Genomic DNA, 23,878 nt, shown 5'->3' with positions numbered 1-23,878 from the left:
AATAAATGAGAGTGAATTGACCCTCAATTCCTTGATGTGTCTTCTGTTGAAACCTTATTGTTACACATAAGCAATTCAATTCTATATGCCACTATTGATCTACCTATGCCAAAATGGTCATCATGCAAAATTCATCAATTCTTAGGGAGCAGACGCAATACCTGACTCCATTAGTGTATTTATGCAAAGCTTCTCTCAAAAGCGGTTGATGAACTTGTAAGACAGCGGCAAGAAAAACTTCGTGCCGATATAGAGGTTGAAGCGTCGACGGCCTCCTTAGTGGTAGGATAAAGCCTTCCAAAGCTACAAGACTGCCCTTGTGAAATCGTGTTCACAATTTCTTAATGATCTCACATCTCTATTCTTTAATGGGGAGAAGTAGAGAAGGCTACAGAATTGACTAGATGATGGCTAGAAAATTCTGCAACTTTTCGTATATTCTTGTGCTTTGGGGACCAACCTATTTATAGAGAGGAGGAGTTGGCATATTGCCAAACCCTAACCCTAAACAGATTTTCTGGCCTTATGCCAACTTAAAAAAGGTATTTTGTGCTATTGCATCAAAAACCGTGCAGTCGCATCAAAATCCGTGCAGCTGCTGAAAAATCTGTTTCCTTAATTGCAAATCTCAGAATCAGTCCATCAATGATTTGATTTTTGCCTAAATTGGTCTACACATTTGTGGACCACATCCTAATGAATATATTGATTGTCTATTTCCTTATTTTATCACTTTAATTGACAATCATATATGACAGTAAACAATGCATAATTAGATTACATATATGCTCAATGTTGGCATTAAATCCAACGAGGTTGGCAATAAATCCAACATCTTCGCCTCAGACGCCTCATAGGAAATGGATCTGTATCCTCTCAGGTACCTGACTCAACATAATTGCAACAGACGGCTCATATTTATTCTCAACCGATGCTTGTTTAGAATGGTGCAGGGCAGTATTATTTGTGCTTTGAGATTCGTGTCAAGTTAAAAAGAACAATTTTGGGCCGTCCGATTCAATTGTACTCAGTTCAGTAACTTGAGGGGATGTGAATTCATATGAAATCGAGTCAAATGACACTGATTTTCAAAAACTATTAGATAGACTACAAATGATAAACTTAAACTGTCAAAAACTGATGAAAAAAAATACACTAAAATTAACTTGAATCACATATGACAGCTTGAATTGATATTTAATAAATTTACTTGTAAACGCATCACTCATCAAATTGATATGTTTGAACAATTCGAATTCACTATTTAAAGTCTATATTATAAATTTTGAATTTAGTGTCATTTAAACAAAAATAACACCACAGTTGCCAGCGTGTAGAAGGGAGCTCAATTTTGATAATTTACGACGGATGGCTGTGCATCTAACATTATAATTTTGTTGCTTGCATCATTTGTTATCATGTTACAGCCCATTAGAAAAAAAAAAAAAACAAAAAAAAACAAATGTAACATTGCAAATTTGCAATAACCGTAATACTTAATAAAATTTAACACCAATGAGGGAGAGGGGCCCACATTGTCATCGAGTCACACAACAACAGTACGGTGCCCTGTCCATTCCTCTCTTCCCCATGAGTCAAACACATGGTCCTACCAGTACCCCCTTTAAAAAGTTTTTAAGTCTTTTCCTTGATTGCTTCGTTTGTTTGGCAAAACCAAGTTAGCCTCCTCTTCTACGGTTCTACCCTACCAATGCAATTAATTATACAAAGCATTCATCTTCCAACTTCCAAGAATGCCAGAAGGATACAAACTATTGAACGCAACCTTTCATTCCCCAAGGCTTAGCATCAACTTTTCTACTTACATAATAACAATTTTTCTAATGAAACCTTCTCTCGAGTTAAAAAAAGGTTCCATATTAAAGAGAGAATTCCAACACAATTTTATAGCTAGTGATTGGAGGAGAAAGAAGGATGATTGGTGTTCCCGGCGGATGGGGACCACAGGTCAGCGCCGTTAGCATTTGTCACGTGTTCGGTGCATGAGACCGGGACTAGGCAGAGACCTCTACTCCTCAAATCACTTCTCGCTCCCTCCTGTCAAACAGAAGAAAAAGTTATTGCCAGTGCCAGAGATATCAACACATGTTACTAAACTATTCTAGAAAGAGAAAGACACAGAGAGAAAGAAAGAGAAAGCTTTATACATGTAAAGTTGTAGAAGATGGCAGGCGTTGCAGGTACGGCGAGCTGAGGACCTGAAAAGAAACATAGACAAGTCTATTTGATTACAGAGAATCAGAGATGAGAGATAGATGCGTGAGTGGAGAAGAGAAAGAGAGAGAGGGTTTACCTGAACCTGGTCATGTAAAAAGCGGATGTAGCCAAGAGCTTCATGCAGAACCGAGGCCGTGTCAGACTGCATACATTTTTGTAATTTTTTCATGGTCAAAGTCAAATTTATTTCCCACCAATTAAAAACATGCGCAACTGCTATTTAGATAAAAGTAGGGTCATATTCGGCTGCCAGCGGTAACGGGAAGAAAACGGAAACGGAAATGAGTCCAATTTGAATGGTTGAAAAACAGTCAAATTGTACAGATATTATAGGATAGAGAGCTTTGGCATTAAATGGGAGAAGATTTTGGTAGCAGTGTTGCAATTTTACCTTTCCAAAAGGAGAAACGAGCTGCTGCAGCGCCATGATTCGCTCCCCCAATTTCTCCTTTCTTACCTAATCCCACACAAAATAATTAAACAAAACACACATCAAATATACTGTTTTTAATGAACTGAATTGTTTACTGTAGAGAAAATAATTAAATAATTGAGACATAAATGATAAACCCCACCTTGATTGTACCACCTTGAGAATGAGAAACCCCACCTCCAGTCTTTGCTTTTTTATTGTGACCTCCATTTGTTGCTCCTGTTTTTCTCCCTCCATTCTCTTGTTTTTTCTGCTACATTTTTTACATTAATTTATATAAGATAATGAGCACAGAAGCAAGCATACTTGTTAAATAGCAACTTTGTGCATGAATTGACATCTCTACTTTATTAAAAAGCTCTAATCATGAAACAAGAAAATAGATTTAATAATATATAAATTGACAGTGACCAAAATCCAATTCAGAAAAATAGATAAAGCTTTGTCAAAATATATAAAGCTGTCACCATAAAAGGTTGGAAGGTTGATCAAACTGGTGCATTTGATCTTAAACTAAACAGAAATCAGGAGCAGAACCCACTGTTTACAAAAAAGAAGTCACCTTTTGTTGTCTAGAGCTAGAACTATTGCTCATCATTGAATTAGTAGCAGCAGTAGAGGTAGGAGAAGAAGAGAGAGATGACATGGAGGAGCTCTCACTAGACATCTGTTGTACAGTGGTACTGGTACTGTTACTGTTACCAGTACCACTAACTCCATGATACATCATAGGCAACCCTACTGGTTCATAGAAACCACCAAACCCTAGAAATCTTGAAGAAAACCCTAGAATCTCCTCTTCGGTTCCTTCTCCCATTCCACACTTCAACATGTCCAAGTAACTACAACTCTCCTCTCCTTGTACAACCCCTTTGTCATCCATGGAAAAGGTGAAGAGAACTGAACCGAAAGCGTGGGGTTAGAAAGGGAAATTAAAGGTGAGGCAGGAGAGACTAGAGAAAAGTGTTAACTCAGGTCAAAGATGCAAAGACAGCGCCTTTTTCTTTCACACGAGCAGAGAAGAGAGTTATTAAGAGCTAAGCCACCGAGAGGGAGAGAGAGAGGTGGGTCTTTTTCAAGGTTGTATATAAAACATTTTTAATGGTTGTCACAGTACGGTTTGCTTGACCTTTGTTTTTGTTTTGTTTACTTTTCTTGAGAGAGACGTTTGTTCCGTTCTGGTTTCCTTCACATCGCCTCGTCTCGAGGAGAGGTGTCAATGCATACGATACGGATACGGTCGAAATATTTTTATATTCATATTTACTAAAAATTGATTTTACTTATACTTTATTTGTATTCGTTAAAAATTGATATGAGTAGGGTGAATGAGTGTCATTGATGGAAGCGTATCCTCCGCGGAGTTTTTCCGTATAGAGCTTTTAATCTGGTCCGTTCGTTTTGAATCGAACAGATCAGATCAGATCTTGCCCGAATTTAAAAAAAAAACTCAAAATTTGCGAAACTTTTAATCCGGTCTGTCCGATCTGAAACGAACGGACCAGATTAAAAGCTCTATACGGAAAAACTCCGCGGAGGATATCATTTCTGTCATTGACACCCCAAGTCCCAAGTGGGCCAATCGGACGGCGGAGATTTGTTTTGAGTAGCATATGTGGTCCAGAATTTAATGTACAGATCAAAATTGTGTTTTTTTTAAAAAAAAAAGCTTAATCTAATGAATACAACGGAGAACTGAGTAGATTCGATGAGTATGGGATTTATTTTTTCAATGAATTTCAAAATTGTCTGATCTGCATTAAGATTCGATGCACGAAAATTGAAGCAGACAACACAGATTTTAAAGTGGAGCGCACACATCTTAACATAGATCGAACGGTGAATTAGTCCATCGAACCAAAGTAAAGCTGTAAACGGAAATTAGTGTTAAATTTGTATTGCTAAGAGAATTTTATATTAATAATTCATCATTTGATGTCGCGTAGAAAGTAGAAACAATGTAGAAGTAGAACCACCAAGTACTGTCCGTATTTAATGAGTCATAACGGGTCCAGTTTCCTGCCAGGGACAGCCGGACAGGGTCTTCTCTCTCCTCGTCTCGGGTTCTGTTATCATAGCGGGTTTAAAACCGCTTACATAGGTTAGGCGCGAAACGAGCCCTACAGAGTACAGAGGCAAAACCGTGCCAGAGACAGACTTGTCTTATGCGGATTAACTGTAGATTACCTCATCGAGTCATCGCTCTGCTTGCTTGCTTAATTAATTGAATTAATTGCTGAGTTTGTCTCTTTATCTAGTTTCCAGAGCCAAAGCGTACCAGTTCAGAATGGATACTTCCTCTCTCTTCCCAATTAAATATCTGACCTTCCTTCAATAAACATAAATTAATTCCTCTATTCAAATTTATAACTTTATGGGTACTGTTTATTCACATGAAGAATAATTTAGAGGACACAATATTTTCAAACAGTGCACATATAAGAATAAAAAAATAATTCTTGTATAGCGCTGTAGCGACTGTTTAATGATTTTCATTCTCGTCAAATATATATGTATCCAATCATAATTAGCTTAAATTATAATTTAATCTTCAAACTGAAGTAATTAAGTAGTATATATCTCAACCGGAAAATAAGCTTTTCGGGTACCCTGAGATCGATTTAAACTCGTACCAACATGCATCGATCGTTATGTTTTTTTTTTAATTATGTTTTGCTCTGTTGCAAATATGCTATTAATTATTAAATCATGCGTCGATTGTTCATTAATAAAAGGTAGGATCTACGAACAATAAATTAAAGAATAAAGAATAATTAAGCATGTAATTAATAACACTGGAATGTAATGTGTATAAATGATGTGATGCAGCTAGAGTGAAAAAAATGTGGCATGCTGTGATGTGATTAACACGTCATGACTTTAGTCTCGTACCGTGTCGTACTGATGTACTGTAATCAAGTTAATTTTTTACGTGTTGTGTCGTACTGTGACCAAAATGTCAAGTGATGATCACAACATACAATATAGCCATGCCGTGATTAAATGTGACTCGTATGACAATTTAATCATAATTTATATTAATTTATTAAAGATTCACTATTAGATCAAGGTATATATAACAATTCTAATTACACATGACCCGTGTGATTATGTGCTGTGATTAAATATTTCGTGTGATGTGATGTATCATATCAAATTTTCAAAATATAGTCACGGCATGTGGTAATTTTTCTCATTCTAGATGCAGCCATCTTCTTTCGATATTTATTCCGCAATTTGTTATTATTCTTTTTGGAAGAATATGTGAAGAATAGACCAAAATCCAGGAAATAAGACAAGCACCATAAAAAATTCACATATATAGTTTACTAGCCTCGAGGTTCGGATCATTAGGTCATTAGGAGACGAAAAAAATCATAGTCTAGTCTAGTCTAAGTTTAAACAGTCAATGATCAAACTAAATAACTAATTAATAAACATCAACTAGAACTAATTAATAAATTGTTGTCCTTGGGCGGAAGATACGGTGGAAGATTTGAACCACCAAAAATCTTTAGGGAAACACAATGAGAAGAGAAGAGGCTTCCATAATTTTCTAGTGTCACGGGCTCAACAAACACAAACCGACCAAGAAAGAATCAAATGTCTCAATCCCATATCTTGTAGTTTGTTGTAGTTTAGTTTAGTTTATTATCTCAAGTCTCTCCGAGGCCAAGCGTGCATAGTCCTTCCAGATAGAATAGCCTGGATTGTCTATTCCTTGATTAAACCCCTTCATTATGTTGCTTTCATTAAAATTCACAGATTGTTATTCCGAATAGTAAAATATACGCGATAAATTTATCTTTTATTTGTTTTTTTGACGTTTCTAAACCGAACTATAAATAAAACACAAAAAGAAAAACGTATAATACTTTTTTATTCGCGAATAAAATATGAATCACAAATTATTCGCAAGAAAAATGCGATTTTATTTTGGAGGAGGTGGGGGTTTGCTTCCTTGTTCATTCTTGTATTATATCCGAATCACGAATTTTTGACCCCGCCGAATCAAACCCAAATTATTCGTTTGTCACTATGTTCATCAGTGCCAATTATTGACACTTTTCGTATCTGCTTATTTCGTTTTTTTTTTTTTGTATAAATTCATATTTAAAAAGAAATTAATTGTTAATTAATATTCTAGTTGGTTATATTTGCAGAAGTTAGGGTTTATATTTGCAGAATCAGAGGCGAATCTACGTTTAATGAATGGGGGTCAATTGACCCCCATTCATTTTCAATTTTTTTTTTTGTATTTTTACTCTATTTTAATGTACTTTAAACTAAAATATTATGGATAGTATTAAATTGACCACTACTCCTAGTAGAAAATTTTTACATACTTGACTCTCATTCACGTTTGACCACTATAGTCTGAAAGTCTGACTCTGCCCCTGTGCAGAATAATCTTTTGCTCGTATTATCAGCAGTTGATATTGGCGAGCTATGAACAAACTTTATCTGGAAAACAAAACTATTAATAGAAACGGTCATACAAACTTGTTAATTAGATAGTTATATGTCCATTAATCCCTCATGATCTAATGCCTCTGATGTCAGAGAGAGAGAGGACAATCCCTCAGAGGAGCTGGTAGAAGAAGAGGAACTGACAGGGAGACCACCCCAGTGGTACCAGGCATTTCAATCCTTATGCCTGATACAATTCAGGATACATAGCTTGATCTTCTACATGCTTGGAGCAGGATACAAGATGATGCTTTGATATTTTGTTTAGATGATAGTATGTGCTTGTTTTTAGCTGCTTGGTTTTACTGCAACTCTTATGTTGTAGTCTTTATTATCATCATACATTGCTTGACAATGCTTTTGTTTTTGTATTCATGCTATGAGCTCTAGTTGTTTGGAGCTATTTTAGCATTAGACTTTTGTGGTTTCTAATGAAATTGGTAGATCCACCCACTTTCTAAAAAAAAATATATATATATACGTCCATTAATCCGATTTACGTTTGCCTCAAAACATACGACAGTATAAAGTTTACTTATCATAATTTTTTTATTTATTTAAAACATCTATGTGTTAGTGTAACAGTATAGATGATTTTTAAAAAAAATAAAACAGCTATTTCTATCATTAATTACAATTTATATTATCGCAATTGTTCTTTATTTTTTTAATCTTTGGCAGCAGTGGCTACTAAGTTGAACCATTCTTGCAATTCTTAACTGTGGTTCTAAGAGATTCGAAATTTTAGATCAATATAGTTTGTGTTGAAAATAACAAGTGTAAGTCTATACCAGAAATATTTTTGTACCCGTATTTGTTTTAATATAATCTAACATAAATTATATTATATTAGAGGCAGATTTAGAATTTTTGTCAGAATGGTCAGGATAGGACAAGAAAATAATTAACTCATTAGCAGATCAAAGCCAGCAAGGATTTGTAGAGGAGGTGCCCACTGTTTCTTTTTTTTCATTTCTCCGAGTAACGGAGGAGCAACCGATCGAGCAGTCATTTACTGCTTTTATTTTCTCCGAGGAGCAAAGTGTTTTCGCCTTTTCTTCTTCTTTGACTCAATGATATGATTTTTCAACAAAATAAAAAATATACAAAGCATAGTAGCGAACTCAATGAAATTTATTTACAATCTACGCGTGCGCACAAGACCCGCTTAATAAAAATAAATAAAAATTGAGTTGTGGGCTCTCAACCAGAGTTCAAATTTCGGAACCGCAAGTGGAATTAACAAGTTAATCATGAAATCAGATAAATTAGTAAGAGTCTGCTGACTCGGATCAGAAATTCAGATTTTTTTTTTTAAACAAAATTTGTTTTGTATTCAAAGAATAAGACATTTTTTTAATAAAATTAATTTGTTAAATAACATTACAAAATTATAATTTTGTAAAACACTGTCTTCTTGTAAAATCATGTTTAGAAACTAGTGAATTACAAATTGCTTTAATTAAATAAATAAAAAAGTAAATTCAAACTTTTAATTGAACCGTATATATTAAAATTTAAGGAAATGTACATATTAGATAAGAAAAGGTCTGTTAAATGTCACTTTTCTCTAGCTAGCTTTAATATCACATGTTGAATTTGTTTTCTCATCCTATTATTTTGTTATATTTACAAAACTGTTCCTCGAATCATAGATTTTTATACAAAATATAGCCGATTATACAATTTAGGACGATTCTGTCGAGTTTTCACATAAATTTTGCTCATACACATATCTCGGATAAAAATCAGACCTGTATCGACCGATTTTCAAATCACGCTCATAACAATACAGGGCAATTAATTTTTCAGAATGGAGCAAGAATTCAAAATTCAATAGCCCAAAGGTTATTTTTAAAAATCCAGAATAAAAACAACTTTTGGGGTATTGAAAAAGAATAAAAAAAAGATAGGTTTACCTGTTTACTCGTACCTGATAATATCAATAAATAATGAACAAATAATTAATAATGATTAAATAAGTTGATAACTTGTCAAAATTTTAATAAATAAATCTATTATTTTAAGCGAATCATTCACATAGTATATTAACATCATATGTTAAGTTCATGAAAAAAATTCTTATCCATATTTTTATATTATCAAATACGATCCTTATTAATGTGTTTTATTAACATAAATAAATATTCGCCCCACATCTCGTCCTTGCCAATGGGCTGAAGCTGTGGGCTGAAAGATCAAAAGTGTAGAAGCAATATAATGGGCCGAATCTGTGGGCTGAAAGATCAAAAGTGTGGAAGCAATGAAATGGGCTGAAGCTGTATGTACCATATTTGCTCAGAGGTGAAAATTTAAATGGGCCGAATCTGTGTTCTGAAGCAACTTTTTTATCTGAAAAGCAGGGCCTGTTTCACGTGCTCTACAAAAACGGAGAATAGCAAAAACACTAAGCCCAACACAAAACAATCCTAAAGATGTCATTATAGCCTCCCATCGATGCCACGGTAGGTTTGTGTCATATATAGGAATTTTTTTTAAAAATCATGAATAAAAAAATAATAGATTTTACTAAACCAACTTGATTTTTTTTTTTTTTTTTTCAAAAATCATAAGAACCGAGATGTCATTTTGGTTCCAATCGTTTTCACAGATTTCGAGAAAAAAATACGTTGAAAAATTGTGAAAATATCTCTGACTGAATTGCCATTTCGGTCCCGAAAAAAAAAATTCGGACCAAAATAGTTTTTCAGTTTTTATGTTTTTTGTAAAAAAAAAAAGTAATCATGTTGGTTTCATAAAAATCTTTTTTTTTAATTATGGTTTATAAAAAAAAGTTCCATATATATATAATTGAATTAATCCATCAATGTGGTCTTAAGAGATTTCAAAGAAGATCACAACAATGACAACTAGCGGATATATATTGATTCATCAAAGCCTCTGTCTTATTATCTTATACGATAGTTACGATATAAAGCATAAGAAATAAAAAGAAGAAGAAGTGACAGACCAAATATGTAGGCGATAATTTATCATTTAAGAATCTAAGACGACCAAATCAGAGGATTTATTAACAAAGCTGATTAATTAATTAATCCAATCGTTGGGTGATATTATTATGATAATATTTACAAATTAGGCATTGTGGGCGTCCTCTCCTTGCTCTGCTGGCGGGAGCCAACCTAGCTAGCTGTCAATTTTCTGTTATAAAGATAGAAGAAAAAAAAAAAAAGAGAAAAAAGAAAAAAGAAAAAAAAGGAAAACAGCATATACATGACAGCCACGTCTGCAGGCCTATCCCTTGCATGCATTCCACTCATTTTCATGGACCGGGTCCATCGATCAGTCATCGACCCCCGTATGGGGCCCACGGATGTGCTGGTTTGAATTGAACTGGGATAAAAAAAAAGCTGGTGTATATTCTTATTATTTATCCAAGGTAGGGGTGGCAAGCGGCGGAGACATATTGTTGCACCTTGTATTTATTTATTTCGTCGACGTGCAACCAACTACAACTTGGTGAACAAAGCCAAAGCCGCTTAGAAGATCAAAAGAAACACAAATATCATAATTTTGTTTCATCTTCCCTCTTTACTTCAAGTGCTTTTCGAAACCCAAAACAAAAGAGATCACAAAACACCCATGTAAAACTCTTACCAGCAAATACTCTCCTCAAACACACTCAAAGGTCACCATGGCTGGAGGTTTGTTAACCTATCTAGCACTCTTTCTCTTTCATATTTCCCCAATAACCTATGCCATTCCTCCACCGAGTGTTAAATTTGAGCCAAGAGATGTATACATGATCAGCTGTGGTGCACCAGGCGCGGCGCAATTAGACGACGGACGTACCTTTCGTTCCGACCCAGACACTGCTTCATACTTATCTACCTCGACCAATATAAAAATCTCAGCTGACAACCCACCTCATGCCTCAACCGGGCCCCTCGCACCCATATACGTATCTGCACGAGTATTTACGGACCAATCCACCTATAGTTTCTATCTCGCACAAGCTGGTCGGCATTGGGTACGTCTACATTTTTTCCCTCTACCAAATTCAAACTATAACCTCTCCTCAGCCACCTTTTCGGTCAATGCTGATTCAGTTGTGCTTCTCCATGGATTTTCGTTACCCATAATACCACCGTCACCGGTAATTAAAGAATATCTAATCACAACCCAAAGCAACACCATGAAACTCTCATTCTCTCCATTAAAAGGTTCGGTTGCCTTTGTGAATGCAATTGAGGTCGTATCAGCACCACCAAACCTTGTACCAAACACCACTGCCACAGCAGGGACCACCACAAATAACCAGATTGACTTGTCGGGCAATGCCTTGCAAGTCGTGTACCGGTTGAACATGGGTGGGCCCTTGATAACTCCTGCAAATGACACGCTCTATCGGTTTTGGCAACCTGACACGACATTTTTAATACTTCCTGAAGCGGCAGTCGCTGCATGGGTCCCGGTGAGCACAATCAAGTACCCAGAAGATGGCTCAATGAGCCCATTGATTGCTCCACCAACAGTGTATTCATCCTTACAACAGATGGCACAATCAAACACATCCAATGCCCGATTCAACATTTCCTGGAAGATACCAGCAGAGCCAGGCTTCTCATACCTAATAAGGCTACACTTTTGCGACATTGTGAGTAAGGCATTAAATAACCTCTACTTTAATGTGTACCTAAATGGTCTTATGGGGGTGTCAAGCCTTGACCTATCCAGTCTAACCACGGGCCTCGCTGTTACCTACTACCGGGATTTCGTGCTAGATTCCTCCAGTATCAGCAACTCCACCATCCTGGTACAAGTTGGTCCCACCTCGACAAGTTCCGGAGTGCCAAACGCAATACTAAATGGGCTAGAGATGATGAAGATAAGCAACCAAGTTAATAGTTTAGATGGGTTCTATGCTGCCAAGCCAAAGAATAACAGTAAGACAAAAATGATAATATCTGCCATTGGATTGGCTATGGCAGCTGTTGCGATGGCCCTTGTGTTTATGATGTTCTGTAGAAGAAGGTGCGAAAAGCCAGGATGGGAGAGGAAAAGCAGCTTTTCTTCTTGGCTCATGCCACTTAATGCAAGCCAATCAACATCTAGCTTCTTAAGTGGGTACAGCAAGAGCTCTAGAAGCCGGTTTGGGTCCGCCCAGAGTAAAAACGGGTTTTCTGGAATCTTTATGTCTGGGACATATGCGGTCAGTCGAGTCTTCACATTTTCTGAAATCCAAAAGGCTACTAAAAACTTTGATGAAAAGGCGGTGATTGGAGTAGGCGGTTTCGGTAAGGTGTACCTAGGTGAATTAGAGGATGGCACCAAATTGGCTATAAAAAGAGGAAATTCTTCCTCTGACCAAGGTATGCATGAGTTTCTGACAGAAATTGAATTGCTATCAAAGCTTAGGCACCGACATCTTGTGTCACTTATCGGATGTTGTGATGAGAAGAACGAGATGATATTGGTGTACGAGTACATGTCAAAGGGGACCGTTCGGGACCACCTATATGTTGGTACCGGAGGGGGTGAGACTGGTATGCCACTGCTCAACTGGAAGAAGAGGCTTGAGATCTGCATTGGGGCTGCTAAGGGTCTCCACTACCTACACACCGGTGCAGCTCAAGGAATTATCCATCGTGACATCAAAACTACAAATATATTATTGGATGAAAACTTGGTGGCCAAGGTGTCAGATTTTGGTCTATCAAAGACTGCACCCTCACTCGAGCAAACCCACGTCAGCACAGCTGTGAAAGGTAGTTTTGGATACCTCGATCCAGAGTATTTTCGGCGTCAACAGTTGACAGACAAATCCGATGTGTATTCATTTGGGGTTGTGCTTTTCGAAATTCTTTGTGCTAGACCAGCGATAAACCCCGCATTACCAAGAGATCAGGTCAATCTAGCTGAGTGGGCCCTACAATGGAAACGAAAGGGACAATTGGAAAAAATCATCGACCCTAATATAGCAGGTACAATTAATCAAGACTCGCTAATTAAGTTTGTAGATGCTGCTGAGAAATGTTTAGCAGACTATGGGGTTGATCGACCAACAATGGGAGATGTTTTATGGAAGCTTGAATCAGCCCTGCAACTGCAAGTGGCTTCTACTCCAGTAGCAGAGAGCTCAGGAAGTGGTGCTGGTGGTGGTGCAATGGACATGCCTTTAAAGAAAACAACTTCTCAAAAAAGCGGGTTAACAGGGTTTGATAGTTTCAACGATAGATCCGGGACCCAGATTCCTCCTCCTTTAGACCAAGGGAGATGAGGAGGTGCTTCTTGTTCCTAAAAGTTCTTTCCTTTTCCTCCTAATTTTTTAAAGTCGATGCATCTCACACACATTTGTGATTGCCACATATGATATGATCCCATAATTATGGGTCCTTTTCCTATTGTTTATATATATTTTTTTCTGCGTATATTCAGTTGTTTTGTTTGTTTTGAAGGTGTATGAATAAGACTTTTTTGTAATTTACAGTAGAAATGCTCATGCAATTGTTTGTAAATTATTTAGAAACAATTTATTCAGTGTATTCTAATTCTCAATCTTCAATCGTTGTACTTCAGTACATGTCAGTCGTGAGTACTCATACTCTCATAGTATAACATATGTACTAATGACGATACTGTAGCTTTTATCGTTTTCTTTTTGTTAACTATTTGACTTGAATGCTTTTGTAACTCTTGCATACATGGAATGAATATGTTTTCTAATAAAGTTATACTATGCTATTTTTGGTTTTCATGACTGTATTGGTTGGGGGCATTGGTTGAATTCATATACTGTTATTCCTTTTTGTTTATCAGTTCAAATAACGTGGTTGAAAGTTCTAATTTACTACACCTAATCTCAGTTTGCATTCTCATATGACAATGGATGCTGAGTTTTATGCGGTTTGCAAAAACAATCTTAAATGGTTGAGTAAATTACGGGCTAAAATTGAAAATTTGCATGTGGTGTGTTAACCTTTGCATTTGTAATGATAATAAGCACTTTGATGTTTTCAAATACTGAATAAAACTGTGAATTGCAAACAGTGTTGATTGGGCTAGTACCAGTTAAGTACCACTCTTAATAAGAGCAGATTTTGTGTTTTCCAAGAAGTCGGACCATGATGCAAATGTGCTGGTACCAATGTACCAATATGATACAGTACCACTTAATTTCAGAAATTATTATTTACATATAAAAAAATCACGTAAGATAAAACGTTCATTTTGGGAAGGATGGTGCCTCACTTGATTTCAATTCTTCCCTTCCTTACCATCCCCTTCACCTTCTATTCAATTTCTGGAGCAGTGTAAAGGGGTGATACATTGTACAAATGAAAGGACATTGACTCTTCATTAATCAAAAGGCTATCTTCTATAAACATAGTTTGACAAAGGAAAGTTGACGCTCCTTGCAACCTGCCACATTTTTTGAATAAAAATAAATAAATCAGCCTAAAAGGAACACTTTTGCAATAACAAAATTCTGGAAAGCAATTCAAAATGGTAAAATGCATGCATTTCAGCATGTCAACTCCAGCAACAGGAATCCACAGTATTGGTAATTCACTGGTATTGTGCATGCCAGCACCAGATTTTTTTTTTTTGTAGGCGAAGCAACCACCAGACATTGACAAGTACCATATGATAATTATAATAAAAGTCACCTTCAAGGCCATATCTTCATCGATCATAGACCGGTACCGCACTGACCCCTCTAAGGGACAATTTCCACTCTTACATAGGAAATTTGAATTGCACAGTGTAGAAAGTTGCAATAACACATCTGACATCAACCCGATACCGTTTTCTAGGGATTTTTCTTCATTCAGAGATGGTTCTTCTTCTAAGACAGAGGTTATGCACTGAAATATGGCTAGGAGCCTCTCCAGTGGAAATGTACCGGGTCCCTTTGTTAGCATCTCTTCGGCCTTTGTATTCTTCTTATCTATTGATGATTGAGAGCTCCTAATTAAGAAAAGAAGACCATGTTTTACCATCTTAAAACACTTTGTTGTTATACAATTACAAAAGTTCAAGACAAATCTCAATGTCATCTAATTATCACCCCTATATTAATATTTTAGGTTCTTGTTGATTTTAGTGATATATTACGATTTGGCAGCTATAAACTACTAGAACGCAGAAAACCAAAAAATAAATTATTCTGGTAAGAGAACAGCTTGGTATGCTATTGTACCTCATAGGATGTTAATTTTTAGAACAAACATCGCATTAACTTGTACAATAATTATTCAGATGAGTTACAATAGAAAGTAGTTGATATACAGTTCAACAGAAGTAATGCCGGAATTGTCCTGATGACAGTATATGTCAATAGCACAAGTATTGGGGGAAAAAACATACTTCTCCTTCATTAACTCATTTTTTTTTTCAGGCAGGTGCTAGTATGCAAAATAGCACAAAAGAGAGAAAAATTTCATACTTTCTCTTGCGTTTTCGACCATCACATCCCCCAGTTGAATCGAATAATGATGCATCAAGCGTCGCTGGATTTCTTGAAGCCAAAAATGCTGAAATAAGGAGATACTTGGCAGAAACTGACATGTGAAAATCCAATTCTGGCAAACCAGTTGCATTCCCAATTCCACTTCCTTGCCTCTTTATACCACCCTTATCTTTCAAAGCCCTAGGTGGAATTGTAAATGTCTGATTTAAAGCAGCAATCAAATGGGGCTGAACATAATCAAATAACCTTCTCTTCATGGCCTCGTCAGGTGTGATGGTTGAATCAGTCAATGGTTCGCAATATTTCTTGTACAAGGGATCAAGTGCCGACACCAGCTCATCAAGCCGTCTGGTCACTCGAGTGAAGGGTTTTAGAACAACACTAAGAATTAAAAAATAAATGATAAAAGAACCCAAATTAGTGTCTTTAAAAGAGAAAAATAGAGAAATTTTACAAATTAAACACAATAATCTAATGTGTTGGCAGATAACTCCCACCTTTCCTTTTCTTGTATATAATGAGTGGCGTCCAAAATTTGCAATTAGCACCCAATTTTTTTTATGACACTCACAAATAAAACCCAACTGTCAGAAACAATGATGAAGTACTGAAAGGCCCTCAACTCCAATTCTTGTATCAACCAAATATCTTAATAACGAGTTTATACAGATTGAAATGCAGCAAATAAATCTGGTTTGCCCCATTTCAGCTCCATTTGAGATTATAACTAAGTTGAAGATTGTCAGTATTGAAGGGATACCTTTTACCATTACCCCAATCTAGCAGTTGGATGTAAAAATGGTAACTATCTGAGACAGTATTAGGTGTCAGTTGCAAACCCAAGCAATCTGGATGCTAAGTGCAAAGAATACAGAAACATACTGTTTTTTATTTGCAAACAAATCGAGCAGAAGATCCAAAAACTTTGATTAAAAATGCTAACATAGCATGTCTTTTACCTTAAAAATGAAGAATACAGTTTGGGGTTGGCCCGATTTCTCATAAGAATACTATGAATCTCCTCAAAAGTGTAATCAGGGAAGCACAAGTCAATTGGTTGGAACGAACCAAATCTCAACAGATATGCATCAGGTGTGGATTGACTGATATAAAGCAAACCTGCCCCATAATTTTGAAGTTGATCATACAGAGTAAGCAAAAGAGAAAGTACTTTCGATCCATTATCCCATGATCGCACTGACTCGATACTATCAAAAACCAAGAATACCATCTCTTTATTTCTCTCCACCAAAGCTTCTCTCAGATAATTCAAAAAATCTGGCATCTTCTTGCACTTTTTGTGGCTTGACCCTAACTGGCTAAGCACCGTTTCAAAAAGGATTCTCGGGTTGTGGCAGGATCTACAGTTGACGTAAACGAACGAACGGTCGAGATGCTTTAGGACTTTGAGAACCGTGCTGGTCTTACCAGTGGAGGCGTTGCCGTACAAGAGGAGAGGTAAGCTGGGGCAATTCAAAGGTCCAATGAGGCGGATTAGGTCTAGGATCTGAGACTTTCTACCAGGGAGACCTGAGAGGAGATAGCGGAGAGAACTGGAGAGCTCCGGGGTTTTTGGTGGAGCGGAGGGCTTTGATGGGGTAGGCGCAGGAGAAATGGAAGCGGTGGATCGGGTTGTTCTTCTCTCGGGTTCGGGTGTTTTCGGTTGTTTCCCCATTTACGACCGGATTAAGCGAAGAGGGAGAGGGAGAGGGAGAGGGAGAGGGAGAGGAAGAGAGAGAGAGGAAAGGCGGGAATTGAGAGCACGAGGTTGATTGAGGGGAAGGCGGGAACTGAGATGTGGGAAGGGGAATTGGTTGTTAGGGTTTAGTTCTATGAAATAGGCCTGTTAATGAGCGGGTTTGAGTCCAAACTCGGCCCGTCTTAATTTATGAAGTCTGTAAAGCCCGTTCAAACTCGGCCTGTATTTAAGAAGAGTAAGCCCGAACTCAGTCCGTCCAATTTATGTTCAATATTGAGCCCGTTTCGGACTCAGCCCATTCATCTTAAGATCAGTTCAGAAAAGCCCGTATAACTAAATTGAACCATAAAACATAAACAATGCAGACTCAACATTTTGATTGAATTCAAAACCAGAATAAAATGTTTAAATTTCAATTATCAAAATATGCTTATTGAGAACCAATTGGCTCTTTTTTTTTTCTCACAATTTAATTTCCCTGTAAAAGTTAAGCCTCGGTCGACCTAAACCTTTATTAAAAGAACAAAAACAGAAAGATATAAAAAGAAAGGAGAATAATGAGGTCTACCAAGCTACTGGGTTTGATGCATAAGGTGTCAGAAACTGTAACTAAAACACTTCAAAGTTCAAACCTCAGAGAAACTGTATATATTATTTGGAAACCATACCAGTAAGGAATAGAAACTATACCAGTAATACTTGACAGTATGAAAACTAATAGTACCAGTCTTCACTGAGCAATTATAATCAATCATCATTTCATTAATTTGTTTTAACTACGTAAGGTTTTCTAACTAAATCAAGGATTGCCATATCAGATTAACTGAGGTAATTAAAACCTACTTAAACAAACATCACAATACTGTCCAATATAAGAGAAACTGCATATTAAAGCACTTGCATTTAAGAATCATCAATTATAATTTTTGTTGAAAAAACACATGCTTAATTGGGCTGCAATCAATTCATGCTTTGTGTGTATACTCAAACAAAAGACATAATACTGCTTTTGCTTGTGCAAGTATACCTTTACTCAAAAATTGTAAAAATATTATTTATTTTCGAAATAATTTGAAAATATGGCATATCTTAAAATTTCACCCTATCATGTTCTCAATGTTGATTTCGCCCTTTCTATATATCTAACATCAATAATAAGTTGTTTTGCAGATTTGTTGCTTTTTTTGCAACAAAATATAATCTTAAATAAAATTCAAACAACTTAATAGATAAAAGAAATGCTATCCAGAAAAAAATAATCAGCAAATAGTCATTCTAAATGAAAAGTCCAATGATTTGTTGGGGAATATAATCAAGCACACTAATTTTATTTTTATTTTTTTTGCTTCTCCTGCTTACAAGTTACAATATAATCAAGCACACTAAATTTTTTTGGTCAGGAAGTAAAGTCCCATTTTGACTCCTTAAAAATTGATATGTAATTCAACCGAATCAGAGAGAACAAGAGAGAGCGAAGAAGGGAGCGCTTACCAAGAATGGAGACGGTTGGTACCAAGGTCGTCTGGGAGAGAGGAGAGAAGCACTCGGGAAGGTGGCTCGCCTCTAGTTAATTGTTCAGACGGGCTAGAGGCGGCTCAAAACGGGGGAGAGGAGTAACTAGAGGCACTCAAACGGGCAGCTCGGACGGGTTGTTCGTTGGACAGGAAAATGAAGTGTTCAACGGGCTGTTCATTAATTGCTCAGACCCGCTCTTTTTGTAAGAATTAATCTGAACATGAATCAAACTTCGGACCTTGTTCGTATCATAACCCGTCCAATATTAATTTGTTAACCTTTTCACCCGTTTGTCCAATTACAAGTCAAAAAATGAATACAAGCATTTATATTAATGCAGAGTTCAAGTTCTCTTTTCCAGACTGTCTTTCCCATATCCAATTACAAGTCACTGATCAAATACAAAGTATTCATGAGAAAAATATTTGGTTCTATATATGGTTAGGGTATTGTCAGATTCAATTCAGTTACTTTTTATATGCAGTGTGCTGGGTTTAAGGAGCAAAACCAAAAATATGAAACCAAACAAACTTGTGCACATTCTTCTATATATTTAACATTTCCAATCTTTACAGAACCATACTTACACATTCATTTTTCAAAAGCTTTAAAATAGATTAGCAGAGCTCTCTAAGAAAATAATATGAACAAATCCATCCCACAAATATTAACAAGTTCCTCACAACCACCTTTAGTTTAGCACTCTCGGAAATTATAACCAAATAAATGAAAAAAAAAAAAAATAGACAAAAACCTCTCCAAAAACACTTCTTTTTTCACTAGTCTAGTTCACTCATTATCTATTTTTTTTTTCTTATTTTGTATATTATTTCCTTTCTCTCTTGAAGATTTCCCAATCAAATCCACACCAAAGAAAAGATGAGCAGTCCAGCCAATTATCAGTTAAAATGAGCAGTTCACCAATTATCAGCCAAAAAAGTGGCTAAGTAACAAAAAAGGCTTCCTTTTTAGGCTGAAGATCCATAGCGCGCGTGTTCTCTGGCATCATTCATCAAGCGATTAGTTGTTTTCTCAGAAACCATGGTAGGTTGAATCGCATCATGCGAACTGATAGCCCTAGCAGACGGTGTTGGGTCATGCATATGTTTTCCCTCATATGTTGTTAATACTATTTTTGGGTCCCTTGAGGCTCTCTCGATTTGCTTGCGCACATTACAATGCAAATGAGTGCATTTGTAGTAACTCCTACAAGATACATAAAACCGATATAATTTGTTCGACCCGTTAACACGAAAGAAGGTTACAAGTTGATAACAACAGGGAATATATATAATTGTACCTAGGATGGGGGTTCCCTTTGACAGATTTTTGGCCATATTTACGCCAGCGAAAACCATCATCAATAAGATCTACTTCACTACGCGTCTCAAATATTATCTTTTGTTCCTTTTTCTTATTACCAGAAGAACTTGATCCACTACTATCATCCTTAAAAAAATTAGTCAAAAAAATATAAATCTGGAGATGTTTGTAAAATGATATAAATATAAATACAATTCTGAAACAAAATAGTTTTACCTTAGAATGTTTGTCTATCTCACTATCAGCAGTACTGTCTATGATCACTTCGCTGTTACCCAATCCATCACTGTCAACTGAACCTGACATCCTCTCTTGATCAGATTTGCTAACAACAATTTCTTCTTCTCCATCCTCACAGCTTTCAATTTGACGCACTGCACCATGGTTGTGCTGGCCTTGATAAGTAATATCCGTTATATTCCCCTCAGACGAGCGTTCAATCGTCTTTTTTACGGGGCAACTTGGACTGGTGCACTTGTAGTAACTTTTTGGATACTTACCATCTTTTAGTTGTTTTTGACCGTACTTGCGCCAGTTGTATCCATCGTCTGCTGGTTTTTCAACAGTGAGGTTTTCAATTGGGGACAAAATATTTAATTTGGTCTCAAAATTGAATTGGTTTTGATCTGGGGGTGGGATCGAAGACAGATGGTTTAGCGGGGCGTAATTACAGGCAACTGCATAAGAACTTGGAATTGGAATTGGAGATATGAATTGATTAAGCGACGATTTTTGGTGAGAGAAGTTATAGTTACTGGCCTGAAATGGATCATTGAACAATTTGAGAAATCGAAATTTAGTCAAATGAAAACAGATTAAAGAATGGTGAAAAGCATAAGAAACTTTTATTTTAGTTTCAAAGTAATCATATGAAAAAAAAAGGTTCAAGAAATAGAAATCGGAAGATCCCTCTCTTCTGTTCTTCAAACAGTAAACTTAGATGATCCCTTATCTTCATTTTATTTTTAATTTTAAACATTTAAACTACAACAATAGCAACAGAAGCATCACCATTACCACCACCACCACCAACAACAACAACAACAACAAACAAGGTATAAAGAAACGAACTTCTCAATGCTAAGACCTCTTTGTTCTAAGAATAATAGATTAGGTTAGGTTAAAACTTCTCTTTTATCCATGAAACAGTTGGTGAGGCTTCTCACTGACCTTCAAAAAACATTATATGCATGTAACTGGACTTACAGGAAGTCCCCAAGAAGAGCCATTTGAATTATGATGATGCTCCACATCATCCACAGAAGGCGGACTGTATAGTAGCTCCATGAACGGAACTTGCTCGAACTCGCTGAAATCGCTATGATCTCTCATGCCTGATCCATGGTTGCCGTGTTCCATTAACAGAGTACGGGGGTTGTGATTGGGTGCAAACTGCAAGGAGAAAGAAAGAAGAAAGAAAGTCTATGCTCCCATTCCTCTTATTTTTATTCCCTTTTAAAAAAGGGAAGTTGTCCTTAAAAAGAATAAAAAAATATGACAACGATGACCAAAGGGCAAAGGAAATTGAAGCGTTTGGTTTGATGTTTTGTTTGAAAGAGGAAAGTCGGCAGGGAATTGAAATTGCGGTTTTCTCATCACACCCAAGCTTGGAGGAGTTTTGGCATGTCTGAAGAATTTTGCTCACGTAGCGGTTGAATTGATATTTCTTCATGCCCTATTTCCTTCGGCATCCCCTGAGGCCTGAGCTGTAGGAAAACGCTGTTTACATGGATAATAAAAATATACTTACTAATTCTTACGATTTGGTAAAGCACCAAAGTTTAATATTATAAGACAAGAAAATATCACTATTATTTGTGATGTACACTCATGCACGCAATCTTTTAAAGGGTATTGTAAACAAACGAACATAAAATTTAATTAAGAATAATTATTAGAGTTTCCGCATTTCAATATATATATGTACACTCAAAATTTTCACAACATTAAATGAGTGGTATATTATGATTTCTACTAATATGGTCTCTCTCTTTTTAGTTCTTCTACTCGTGCCCGTATCAACCTTCATAAATATAAATACTTGGAATATAATATATTAATACTTAATAAAAAATAAGATATTAATATTTTGATGTATAACTTGTTATGATAATATCTTTTCGAATTCTCCAATCATTTCCACATCAACCTCCCTCTAATGAGGTAATGGGGACCTGTATCCTTTCATCAACATTTTCTAATCGTCTCTGCGTCAACATTCCTCTAACAAAAATAGATGACCTCATAAGTATAAATATTTCAATGCATATATATATATATATATATATATATATATATATAGAGTACGGCTAACGCGCTTCCTCTAGCATATGGGCCGAAATGCTTCCGGTGGAAATTTGAAATTTTAAAATCCAAAAAGTCGATCTGAACCGTTCATCTTCTTCTCCATATTAATATCTGCTTGGAGACCAAATTTTACATTTTTCTGAAATTTTTTACTATTTATTAAGCCATTTTGAAAATTGCTGATCCAACGGTGGCTTACCAAACAGTAAAAATCAGAAGCTACCGTTGGATCAGCGATTTTCAAAGTGGCTTAATAAATAGTAAAAAATTTCAGAAAAATGTAAAATTTGGTCTCCAAGCAGATATTAATATGGAGAAGAAGATGAACGGTTCAGATCGACTTTTTGGATTTTGAAATTTCAAATTTTCACCGGAAGCATTTCGGCCCATATGCTAGAGGAAGCGCGTTAGCCGTACTCTCTCTCTATATATATATATATATATATATATATATATATATAGGACGTGGCTACGGTGCTATGGGTAGCTAAGAGGCCTCCGTGCTACGGCTCGGATTTCGAGTTTTCAAAATCCTAACGGTCGATCCGAACCGTTCATCTTGTTCTCCATATTAATATGTGCTTGGAGACCAAATTTTACATTTTTATGAATTTTTTTACTATTTATTAAGCCACTTTGAAAACCGCTGATCCAACGGTGGCTTAACCCAACAGTAAAACCAGAAACTACCGTTGGATCAGCGGTTTTCAAAGTGGCTTAATAAATAGTAAAAAAATTCATAAAAATGTAAAATTTGGTCTCCAAGCACATATTAATATGGAGAACAAGATGAACGGTTCGGATCGACCGTTAGGATTTTGAAAACTCGAAATCCGAGCCGTAGCACGGAGGCCTCTTAGCTACCCGTAGCATATTAGCCAAAACCTATATATATATATATATATATATATATATATATAAATACTTATAATACCTGATATTAATACTTTCAAACATCATCCAGTATCATATTTAAAAAATACTTACAAGTATAGGTATAAATACCTACACGACGAGGTATAAATATGATGGGCCCGAAAGTACGTTATCATGGATCTTATTTGAAAGAGAAAATTGCATATCAGACATTCGTAGTTTTAGATTTGCAGAATTTCTCACAGGTTGTCAGAAATATGGACGAGATTGAACGGAGAAAAAAAAATAACCTCTAAAAACATGTATGGTCCCTCATGTAGTTTGAGTGGTCCTTCATAGATATTAATTAATGATGCGGGTACGTTTGAGAGATTTGATTCGGGAGACAATTATTTACGCAAAATGTTCACCTCATAGGTATAAATACTTCAGTGCATAGGTATAAATATTTCCGTATATAAATATTAGCACTTTAAAAAAAAAATTAGTGCTGGAGTTTTTGCAGCCCCCTCCAGATAGTTATGGTATTTATAATGTGGAGATTTTGTAAATACTTAGAGTGCAGGTACTGTTATCAGCTTCT

The 23,878-nt window shown here is 36.1% G+C and overlaps 4 protein-coding genes and 1 pseudogene across 6 annotated transcripts in view; 1 reads left to right on the top strand and 4 right to left on the bottom strand.

Annotated features, from left to right (window-relative positions):
* Nucleotides 1-23,878, bottom strand: part of LOC144573947 (glycine-rich RNA-binding protein RZ1A-like) — an 80,023-nt gene that overhangs the window by 44,355 nt on the left and 11,790 nt on the right. The window lies entirely within an intron of this gene.
* Nucleotides 1,481-3,715, bottom strand: LOC144574108 (uncharacterized). Of its 2 annotated transcripts, none has more exons than XM_078323970.1 (6): nucleotides 3,234-3,715; nucleotides 2,814-2,924; nucleotides 2,630-2,695; nucleotides 2,315-2,380; nucleotides 2,169-2,219; nucleotides 1,481-2,058 (listed from the first exon to the last, which is right to left on the bottom strand). In XM_078323970.1, the coding sequence occupies exons 1-6, from the start codon at nucleotides 3,552-3,554 to the stop codon at nucleotides 1,912-1,914; spliced, it is 762 nt and encodes a 253-aa protein (XP_078180096.1). In that variant the 5' UTR covers nucleotides 3,555-3,715; the 3' UTR covers nucleotides 1,481-1,911. The 2 variants fall into 2 exon arrangements, with proteins under 2 accessions (XP_078180096.1, XP_078180097.1); XM_078323971.1 differs by having other exon boundaries at nucleotides 1,484-2,058; nucleotides 2,814-2,921; nucleotides 3,234-3,712.
* Nucleotides 10,764-13,664, top strand: LOC144574172 (putative receptor-like protein kinase At5g61350 pseudogene; annotated as a pseudogene). The gene has a single exon (XR_013518136.1). The product of XR_013518136.1 is annotated as a putative receptor-like protein kinase At5g61350 pseudogene (transcript).
* Nucleotides 14,352-17,333, bottom strand: ORC5 (origin recognition complex protein 5). The gene is made up of 4 exons (XM_078323988.1): nucleotides 16,535-17,333; nucleotides 15,552-15,956; nucleotides 14,773-15,073; nucleotides 14,352-14,524 (listed from the first exon to the last, which is right to left on the bottom strand). The coding sequence occupies exons 1-4, from the start codon at nucleotides 17,248-17,250 to the stop codon at nucleotides 14,474-14,476; spliced, it is 1,473 nt and encodes a 490-aa protein (XP_078180114.1). The 5' UTR covers nucleotides 17,251-17,333; the 3' UTR covers nucleotides 14,352-14,473.
* On the bottom strand, nucleotides 19,337-21,516 carry LOC144574234 (putative WRKY transcription factor 3). Its single transcript, XM_078324140.1, has 4 exons — nucleotides 21,319-21,516; nucleotides 20,329-20,871; nucleotides 20,090-20,238; nucleotides 19,337-19,995 (listed from the first exon to the last, which is right to left on the bottom strand). Exons 1-4 carry the CDS (start codon nucleotides 21,469-21,471, stop codon nucleotides 19,758-19,760), a joined length of 1,083 nt encoding a protein of 360 aa, XP_078180266.1. The 5' UTR covers nucleotides 21,472-21,516; the 3' UTR covers nucleotides 19,337-19,757.

The sequence above is a fragment of the Carex rostrata genome, chromosome 22 (genome assembly GCF_964058835.1).
Source record: "Carex rostrata chromosome 22, lpCarRost1.2, whole genome shotgun sequence".
NCBI classification, from domain to species: Eukaryota; Viridiplantae; Streptophyta; class Magnoliopsida; order Poales; family Cyperaceae; genus Carex; species Carex rostrata.
Note: the sequence above shows the minus strand (reverse complement) of the source record. Positions and strands in the feature narration are given on the sequence as shown.